This window comes from Arachis ipaensis, chromosome B9, assembly GCF_059453495.1.
Source record: "Arachis ipaensis isolate K30076 ecotype BB chromosome B9, ASM5945349v1, whole genome shotgun sequence".
Classification (NCBI taxonomy): domain Eukaryota; kingdom Viridiplantae; phylum Streptophyta; class Magnoliopsida; order Fabales; family Fabaceae; genus Arachis; species Arachis ipaensis.
The window spans coordinates 160,331,741-160,342,049 of record NC_142444.1 but is presented as its reverse complement, the minus strand read 5'-3'; the positions used below and the strand labels follow the sequence as shown (position 1 = coordinate 160,342,049).

Sequence of the window (10,309 nt, the reverse complement as noted above, 5' to 3'; positions counted from 1 at the left end):
CCAATTTCTCTTCACAACCAAATAATGGAAAATAATCATTTTCCTTCTTCTTTTCTTTCCTCCCTTTTCTTTCCTTCAATTTTCTCTTCAAACAAACATAGCCTTAGGGAGGATTTTGATATGCAAAAAAAAGTTGGTGACGAATAAAATTTTCGACTTATACTTTAAGGACCAAAATCATACTTAACCCTATTTTTATATGCTATCTCTCGTCGTCTTTGTTGGCTCACTAAGTCTTCCACGAGCACGAAAATAATGAAATTTTGGATAATCAAACATTTATTATCTCGAGTTTTCATTTTGTATAACATTTATTAACTACTCTCTATTTATTACTAATCCTATCAAAACAGGTAAAGTTTTATTCCAAAAATTGTTATCTGACAATCTTTCATAAATAGACACGTCACAATAATTAATCGAAAACTTCAAAAACCTAATTGTCACTTTTCACCCCGAATATAATGAATGATAGAAAAAACTGGAAAGATATAATCATATGGACTCATTATGGAGTAAAAACTTAGTTCTGGTTTGCCTTGAGAATTTTGTAATAAGACTTGGATGATACACAGCATCATTCTCTCAGGAATGAAAATCAATAGTCACTAGTTAGTGCCATTGAAATAACAAGACAAAAAGAAAGAAAACATATCAAATTCTTAACAAACAAGACTTTTAACAAAAGTTAAGGTCTTCTCAGAAAAGGAACACCTATTGCTTCAGCTTAGGTGACTCTATTAACTTGAAATCGACTTCAAATTCATCCCACATTGTGCTGCAACTTGACAATTTTGGAGTATTGCAATGTTCTGGAGAGCCAGGATGAGCAGAGACACAGTCAAGCCCAGGGAACACCTCAGGCACCTCCTCTAGTTCTATACGAGCGCTTTCAGACTGCAATGGTGGTAATATATATATATAGTTAGCGAGAAACATGATATGGTAGAGGGGAAAAAATTATGAGGCTTCAAAATCAAACCTTCATTTTATGCAGTTCAGTGGAAACTGTCAAATCATCATCTGAATCTGATAAAATTATGAAATCAAAGAATAAATAAACCAAGTTACAGCCAGTAATGCACAGTAAGAGAATACATATATAACAATTACCGTGCTCAAGTCCAACCATCTTCAAAAAATGATGCACATCCATTGCTCCAGACTTGGATTTGATACACTCCTTATGATTGTGCAACATTCGTTCTTCAGCAATGGCATTATGGTCAAGAGGTTCTTCTCTCAGTGGCTTCAGGCTGTGTTTACCCCTTATCTCCCGAACATGCGGCTCAACCACTGAGTTTGAAATGTCAGAAAGGGCCTTCCTTCTAGCGGTGAGAGATTTCTCAGAAGCATTAATCTGTTTCAAATGCCGATTAAAAGAGACATCCAGGGCTTTCTTTCCACCAGCCTGATTAATGGGCTTTCCTGCATTGGATAGATCACCAAGTGGTTTTCTTCCACCACCAGCCCCAAATTTCTTGGCCTTTCCGGAAACTGCTCCTGCTCCTGCACCTGCATGCCACCATCAAGGATTAGCCTACAAACGTTAAACACCAATAGAGATTGTAATGCAACATTCTGGAAACCAGTGGAACAATAACAGTACCGTTGAGGTTCCGGTCTTGAACCAATCGCTCAATTCTTGCTGCCATCTATGTTACTCTAAACAATCTTCAATCAAAGTTCCTGCATATATATGTCGATGAGGGGTTAAGCATCTTAGATAATGCATTTCTACACCAAACCATCATTTGACACCACAGATGAAATCTTTTTAAGTATTAAAACTGGAAATGCAAAATAAATCAGTGCCCTTAAGTTGCTTGAGGAGAATACAGGAAAGGAGAAACCCTATCAGAGCAAGAGAATTGGACATTGGTATCAATCCATTATCCATGGTACAATTTAAAATAAAACAGTGAAAATCCCTCATTTTATCATTATTGCTACAGACAGAACTAAAATCCTTGACCTAGCGCCACCAGATCTTGAATCCCAAACGCTTTCTGCGTCTGCTTACGCCCCTTAAGTTGAGAGGAAACCCCTTTTGCAGATAGCCATAAAAGTAGGTAGAAGATGAAAACTTACAAATTTGATAGTCAAAAAGAGGACTCTGATTCTTGAATTTCGTCTTTTCTTTTCTGTCTTGCGCGATTCTGTGGTTATTGTTGGGATTGGATGAACTCGTGAAACCTGAAAGAAGGGTTTTAAGAAAGCGGTGTTTTGAAGCAATGGAGTTTCAACGGTAACATGAGCGCTTTTACATTATTGTCCTTTGATTTTCTTTTAAATAATCTGTTTACCAAAATCAGCTAGAGAGCTACTTTATATTTGTATATATTTATACAAATACAGTCACCAAAAAAAAATATATTTATACAAATACATATTTTATTTAATTTATTTTTAATATGTATTTTATATTAGTAATTGATTTTAGTATACAGTTGATATATTTATTTAAATAATGTATTATATTTTCTAATCGTAATATTAAGATCTATGATTTAATTGTGCATAAAATTCTTTTTTGATTTTTATCTATTTTAAATTTAGACAATCTACACACTCTCAATTAAAAAATGACAAATTTTTTCCAAAACTTCAGCTCTGTTATATACATCGACCATTGTGAATGTCTGTGACAAAATTTGACAAATTTTATGGACATATTACATTAGTTTTTTAAATTAGACTGTACTTAATTTTAAATTTCTGCCTAATCATCAAAACAACGTTGCCATTTGAATGGATCTCATTACGTAACCTAATAGAAACAGTTAATCCTAAGATAAGAAGCAAATCATGAGTGATATAGGTCAATCTTCAACTACTTAATGACGTGCTAGAGAGAAAAAGACAACAAAATTTATGGATAATTTTGAAAAAATTAAAAAACTAATTTTTACTACTACCAATTATATATTATAAGACTAATTTACATAATCAAAACTATCATAATACGATAAATTTAGAATCATGCCGAATTTAAAAATGAAAAAATAAAGTTTGAGAAAAGAGGACCACACCAATTCACTTTTGTCTTTGAACCTCCATTAGTATAGTTCTGTTGACCCCTTACAATGTTGCCAATAACGCTTTACTTCGTAATTTTGTTAGTTCATTTTGGAGGAAAATGTACCAACTAGTTAGGATTTCTAGTAATTTTGTGTGGGAAGTGAGGGTTGTTTTTGGACTTTTGAAAATACATATGGAGGAGGGGTTAAATGCCCTTTGAGTTGCGCATTTCATTTTCCCGTAAAGTTAGAAATTCAAATGTTATATAGATACGGGAGAAGATTAAACCTCTCTTGGCATGATTTGAATTAGACCATCCCTATCTAGGAAAAGAGTCCCGCCTTCGATGCTTAAAAAATCTAATCCTAACTAAATTCTATACATTATAAAGACGAAAAAGACCCTTTGTCATTTCCTTTTTTCCTAGCTTAACTTAAAAGGCGCCCCTTTCTTTGGATATGCCCTTCCTTATTTACGCAAATAAAGCCGCCGAAGAATGGAAATGCTAGACTCTACTAAGTAAAGCAACTCCAACTGTCACTGCAACTGGCTCGCAAACTATTCCTGCTGACGGGCTACAACCACAACCTATGCTATGGAAACTCCCAATATCAGGTCCAATTTCGACTGTGGATTTTGACTATTAGACAGGAGTTTAGTTATCTCAAACAAATCATTACTATCCACTTCAGCAAAGTGCAGTCTAATTTAAAAGTCTAACATGATATATTAGCAAAATTCATTATGTCTTTTTCAAAATTTTCGCATAAGAGTTGATGTGTTTAATAGAACTAAAATTTAAGAGTCAAATTTTAATTTTTAATTAATAAAGTGCAAACTGTGTAAATTAAAAATATAACAACTAAAAAGGGGTTTAATTCCTTAATTATAACTTAGTTTAGTTTGTAATTTCCTTGACCCGCTACATAATTTATTTGGATATCATATCTCAGACTTTCTATGAATTTAGTCAACAAAATAATATAATGTCTTAAAAAACAAGGTAAAATATCATCTCGTGCTTTTTATGGATTTTGCAAATATATATTGATGGTTATCAGTGGCTAAGAAAAGATGGAGTTGAATTTTGACCTCCTTTACTTCTGAATATATCATTTGTATTATTAACAGAACTTAGGAGATATTTTTACTTTTGTCTCCTAAAACAGAAGTAGAGTAGAGAAAAAAGAGTGACACCCAGATATATCCTGTTTCAGCTACTAAGTTCAATGTAGCCTACATCCAGTCTCCATCACAATTATGATGAAATTTCACTATCTTTTTACAAGATTACAAACACCAATTATTTCCTAAGATCTACCAAATCCTATATGGACAAATCCAAATTCTAACTCAATCTGAATTTGACTAGGACTCAACCTAGCTTTCAACATTATCCAAGTGCTAACCCAACTTGCAAAAAAATTCTCACAGGATCATGACACAAAATAGAAAGATGTACAAAGAACATCTGAGACATCTTGTGACTTTTTCTCTAAGTTTTAACTCGCTGCCTTTTAGCTCTCATTGACTTTTTCTTACAAATCTCACCATGTTTACCTTTTTCAATGAGACTTAAACAGACTAAACTGAGAAAAAGAAATGCAACATGTAAACCATGAAGGAGAAGAACTCATAACAATTTAGGTAGCTATGAAAACTGAACTCAGTACTCTGTTTTTCTCTCTTTTCTTCAACCCTTGGCCATTCACCCTTATCATAGAATAGTGAAGCTTCCAAGGTTGAATTAAGTTCAACCCAATGCTGTCTTCTTCTCCAATCTTCAGAGCTTGCAGCGGCTTAGTCAGAGGAGAGAGAGAGAAGTCCGAATTTGAGACATGCAACTTACCTTCTCTCTCATCTTTTTTTTTAAGCTCCATTGATCTCATCCGTTGATCTTGATTTTGGCCCCAACTTTTGTTTCTGAGCGTTGATGAGCTTCTGACCATGTTTGACTCCACTGTCTCCATGGTAGCTTGATTTGAGTTTGAGACTTGGTAGATTTCTTCACGCCTTCACGGTACCTTCCTGAAGCATAAAAGGAAAAAAAATCCTTTTGACATTATCATATCAAAAGAGAGTAGCTTCTTGGTTGTAGCCCTTCTTCTTTGCTTAGATTTAGAAACATTTTTTTTGTCTTTTTTTATGCCCTAATTTTTGCAATTTTCATTTTCTTCTTTCTTTTTCGTTGAGTGACGTGACCAAAAGAGAGAGAAAAGAGAGAGGAGAGTTTTGGCTTTTGATAGAAGTTAAGTGAGATTAAAATGAATTGAATTTGAAATTAAAGTTTCTTAGAGTGTGGGTGTTTGTGACTGAATAGAGCTAGAAAGAGTTTGGGTCATCTTTGATTTCTTTTCTCTTATTTTGTTTAGAGGCCTATCATAATATTTGGTTTGCTTATAGTGGACCAAGGTTTGTGTTAGTGTGGGCTTGATGATTTATTTCTTGGGCCAAGTTGTTTAATTTATTTTCTTACACACTAAACTAAATATATTACACAAACAATTGATAACTAGATAATAATTTTTTTTTCATCACTTTTAATCAATTATTGATTTTCCAAACTCAACATATACCTATATAATATAATGTCCAAAAAATAAAAATAAAAATTCTACTATGATTTCTGTCCATTTCATGAAAGGATCACTTGTTTCTCACAATTAAAAAAAAAATCTAATTATAACTTCCACCAAAGAATCATGTTCTTCTATCAAGTTTTATTAACGAGACATTATTCTACGTGTTGCTGAACCATTCAAAATGTGATATATTACCCTTTGTCCGATTCAATGTTTGTTGGGACAACTAGGTCCTTATTATTCTTAAACGATATATCTAAATCCCTATTAAATCCAAACTGAGACAAGTAGACAACCAATCTTAATTTCAACACATGTTACTTCATGCTTGGTTGTCAGGCTTCATTTTTGTATTAGGCTGCTAATTTGGGGTCCTTTGGAGCTCCCTTGTTCACAGATTGGACGGTGATAACCAAGTCATCAAGTTTTGGGTTTAACTTTTGTAATGGAGAAATAGCTAGCAGCAACTGCATATACTTGCGGGACAAACTAGTGCAATATAAAGTTTTATAACATTTATCCGAATTGACCAATGTCAATAGGTTCCCTGCCCTTGCATGCATGCATCCAAGGTTTAGTGGTGCTTCAGAATGTACAATTACATCTATTTTATCTTAATTTGTCTCTAATATTATTAACAGCTTTGACAGATAATTATATCTTGCTAATAGCACATAAAAAATTGTGAAATCGTGAAATCTTAGAAGAACTCAAAGGGAATTGGATTGATGATGATATGCGTTGTACGTCAGATCAATTTCACCTATCCATTTAGATTCTGATTTTAGGCACATCACTTTATTCTTTAGTTTGAAGATAATTCTACAACTTCCTTCCAAATCAACACCCTACCACCTTCACTTACACTACAAGATGTTAAATCATTGCAAAAGTTCTTTCTTGCAAGCACATAAAAAACAACTATCCTTACTTATAAGGATATCTCTCCTTGAATTCATTTGCATATGTATAATATATCAAGAATTCAGTATCAAATCTTCCTTCACTAACATAGCAATCTAATTGCATTTCCAAGGGTTCGAAGTTTCAAAACCTATTTAGCAACAACTAAGGAATGAAGAATAAATTGATTCGACGGATCAAAAAATTGTTTTCATGTTCTGGTAATCATCATGTTCTCCCATCCTAGCTTCCATACCTTATTCCAGTTTGCTATTCATTGTTTCTCCTTTTTTCGTAGACTTGTATATTGTTTCATCAGTATATATTAATAGAACGTCATTTTTATAAATACTAGATGAATTGATAACTTGAATTTCTTCAAACTAGCTTCCAAGTTAACTTGGGACTACTTAATTTTAAATTTAATTAGTAGCATTAAATTAGAATATAGTGTATTTTTATTTGATTGGTAGTTGTTCATATTGTTCAAGATGGTCATTATTTATCTAGCACTTCCCATTTTAATATAATGACCTAAAAATTGATAAAGCATATGAAATTAAAGACTATAATATTTACGCTTTTTATTTTTTATGTGTTGAAGTGCAGCTGATATCTTTTAATAATGTGGATATTTGGTATTTTTTTTGTATGGATACCATTGATTTTTTTTTCTTCTAATTTACAAATTTGAGAGTTAGATTTGATTTTTTTTTATTTTAAAATTTTTAAATATACAAATTTAAGGGTTAGATTTGTGCTTTAACATTAAAAATATTTAAAAACATGTAAATCAGATCCTCCAATTTATTTTACATCGAACAAAATTTTATTTCATTACAAATTGGACCTTTTAATTTGTATACTATAAAAATTTGATCTTCAATTTTGAAAAATTTGTGAATCTTATTTATTTATTTAAAAAAAAAAATAAAATTCATATAAAAAAAACATATCAATTAACTATGCTACTGGGTTATACATCATTTTTTTTCATTACTAAAAAAATTAGCCTAATATTTACATGTAGGAATGAACCACAACTATTTCTGAATTCTGATCCTTTTCTATACCATTTTATTCTCCTTGGTCTTATTTTATATCAAGTGTTTAAAGCACATCATTGTTCTGAAGAATTTTTGCTTTAACAAGCACCCAAATAATTCTGTATTCAAATTCTAAATATGTTAGTGGCAATGGATTGTGGCAGTGTGTAAGCCAAGTTCTCCAAACCATGAAGCTTCTGTGGATGTGCGTGAGGAATATGCTAATGCATTCCGTACGGAATCATACATAGAGTTTTGGACACGTGTCCTTGCATATCCCAAAGCCCAAAACTCCTCTTCGACTTCGGCCCGTCTCCCCTCTTACCGTCTATTTGCCGAGCACCTCTTGGATCCTGATCAGCCCACTGTTACATGGGCCTTAAACAAAGTCCAAAGTAGGCCCACTATCCATGCTCTTTTGTCGGACTACTTTGCCCATACTTCCAACGCCTCCCTACTTTGCAGCCATTTATTGAAAGACATTGATCGTGTGCGGGTTAAGTATCAATCACTTAAGACCATTCTTCAATGTGTTGCAAATAATCAAGATCATAATACAACTACTTTATCATTAATAATGGCTCAATTAACCGAATTCTCCAACTCACTAAACCCGTTTGCCCAATCAAGCCCATCTTCGTGTTTGGTTCGGGCGGCCCAATGCCAATGCTCCGAATTGTCAAAACGGCTTGAGTCGAGCCGTGACAAAGTCAGAGCCAATCTGCAAATGATGGCTAGGCTAAAAGGCGGCTCCGCTTGTCTTCTGGTGGCTATAACGGCTTCATTCATGGTGATTGTTATTACTCATGGACTTGTTTTGCTTGTGGCTACACCTAGTTTGATAGGAACAATGGACTTGGTAAAAGTGGCTTCAGAAAGCAAGCTGAAGAAGGTCATGGCTCAACTTGATGCAGCCGCAAAAGGAACTTACATTGTGAACAAGGACTTGGAGACCACAGGTCGGCTTGTGGCTCGGCTCAATGATGAGCTGGAGTACATGAGGACAACAGTGAAGTTTTGGCTTGAGAGGAAAGAGGATAAAATTCAAGCTGATGGAGAAGTGGTACGCCTGCTAAAGCAGAACCAATGTAATTTTAGTGATCAATTGGATGAATTGGAGGAGCATTTGTATTTATGTTTCATGACCATTAATAGAGCTAGAGACCTTGTGCTGAAAAAGATCATGCATTCTGCTTGATCTGCCACTAGTAACCTTTCATAATAATTATCAATTAATAAATTCTTTATATATTTAATACCATTTATTTTATAAATTTAGTTTCCGTCCATTATATTACTGAAAACTAATAATGTAAAATTGGTTTATTTAAACTGTGTTGTAGTTCACTGCATTAGGACATTTTCTTTTAATTCGTGGAAGAAATATAACTTATGGATTGGTGTACAGGCAGGATGTCTCAATCATTTTGGTATCATGTTTGGCGATCATGTGGAACGCTAACTCCTTCGGTTTTTATTCATACTCTGGCCCAAAATATAAATCAAACCCAAAGCAGAGAAAGCCCAGAAGACAGCTACTGAGTAACTGACCTTCTAAGAGGTCGGACATAATGCTACAAAGTAATAACTTCTCTTGAAGGAGTTATAACTTCCCATAATATCTCTCACCCATTTCTAGAAAAGAGATCATAACAACCCCTAGAAAAAGGGGACGGTTATCTACCATTATTAGTGGAACTACTCCAACGGTGGTTATTAGCTCCTCACCTATAAATACACTGACACCCCTCATGTATATTCAAGTTCCAATACATTTTAAACCTGCTTAACCCCTTGCTGACTTATGCATCGGAGTGTCTTTACAGGTGCCACCCCCCATTCCTCAAAACATACAACTCGAACGGTGGCTCCCAGGCAGTAACAGCTCGGAGACCACCCTCCTTCAACGTTTGGGCCTTTCATTCAAACACAATCATCCGGTTTTAGGTAAGCCCTGGAACAGTTCCTTTTGTGCACATTTCTGATTCTCACTTGAAGTTAGAAGATGTTTGGCACCATGAACATTGGCGGTGAGATATTCTTTGCACAATGATTTCGGAAGAAGTTAAACTTGATTTGATGCTCTTTGATCCTATCAAACAGGTAGGAGATAAAACAAGTTGGTTTTGGACAAACTCAGATACTCTCACCTACTCGACTAGAAGCGGGTATGAATGGCTATTGAAGAAGAAATTTGGCTGGAATGATAATGAAAATTGGCTTTGGCTTTGGCGCTTGAGAATACCGAAAAAGATAAAGTGTCTGCTCTGGCTTTACCTCAACAAAGAAATTTTCACAGCTAGTTACTGGTTTCAAAGAGGTCTTACTACTTCTGATTTTTGTCAGAGAAGTTATCTTGCTCTATAGGATATTAACCATTACTTTAGGACTTGCCAAAAAGCTCGTCAGATTTGGATTAGCTTAAACTTGGGAATGACCGCTATGGACTCTAGTTTGGATTTTGTATCTTGAATTCGTTCTAACCTCAACAAAAATGAGTTCCTCTTTGCAACGGCCTTTTGGTGGATTTGGAGGGATAGGAACAATGACATCTTCCATCAAGATGATCCATGAAATAAGTAGAAAATTGTTCACTTGGTTAAACATGCTGCTCGAGATTTCTCCAATGTCGTTACCACCCAAAAACATATTATTCCTTCCTCTTTGCAATATAACTGGGAACCACCTCTAATGCATGTCTGTAAAGTGAACTGCGATGTAAGCGTTTTCGAAAATGAGCAATTAGCTGGCTTTGGG

The 10,309-nt window shown here is 34.2% G+C and overlaps 2 protein-coding genes across 2 annotated transcripts; one reads left to right on the top strand and one right to left on the bottom strand.

The window, feature by feature from the left end:
- Positions 1-490: 490 nt before the first annotated feature.
- Positions 491-2,229, bottom strand: LOC107619567 (uncharacterized). The gene is made up of 5 exons (XM_016321857.3): positions 2,092-2,229; positions 1,610-1,689; positions 1,114-1,515; positions 983-1,029; positions 491-897 (listed from the first exon to the last, which is right to left on the bottom strand). Exons 2-5 carry the CDS (start codon positions 1,653-1,655, stop codon positions 715-717), a joined length of 678 nt encoding a protein of 225 aa, XP_016177343.1. The 5' UTR covers positions 1,656-1,689; positions 2,092-2,229; the 3' UTR covers positions 491-714.
- Positions 2,230-6,615: 4,386 nt separating this feature from the next.
- On the top strand, positions 6,616-8,755 carry LOC107616091 (transmembrane protein, putative (DUF677)). The gene is made up of 2 exons (XM_016318091.3): positions 6,616-6,727; positions 7,717-8,755. Exons 1-2 carry the CDS (start codon positions 6,679-6,681, stop codon positions 8,748-8,750), a joined length of 1,083 nt encoding a protein of 360 aa, XP_016173577.1. The 5' UTR covers positions 6,616-6,678; the 3' UTR covers positions 8,751-8,755.
- Positions 8,756-10,309: the final 1,554 nt, after the last annotated feature.

What these genes read in the sequence shown, in the direction of transcription:
- LOC107619567 (XM_016321857.3), bottom strand. Translation starts at nt 1,655, where the DNA reads ATGGCAGCAAGAATTGAGCGATTGGTTCAAGACCGGAACCTCAACG. An exon ending in GATGGTTGGACTTGAGCACG is followed by an intron (nt 1,030 to 1,113) that starts GTAATTGTTATA and finishes TAATTTTATCAG; the next exon opens with ATTCAGATGATGATTTGACA. An exon ending in CTGAACTGCATAAAATGAAG is followed by an intron (nt 898 to 982) that starts GTTTGATTTTGA and finishes CCACCATTGCAG; the next exon opens with TCTGAAAGCGCTCGTATAGA.
- LOC107616091 (XM_016318091.3), top strand. Translation starts at nt 6,679, where the DNA reads ATGAAGAATAAATTGATTCGACGGATCAAAAAATTGTTTTCATGTTCT. An exon ending in AAAATTGTTTTCATGTTCTG is followed by an intron (nt 6,728 to 7,716) that starts GTAATCATCATG and finishes GGATTGTGGCAG; the next exon opens with TGTGTAAGCCAAGTTCTCCA.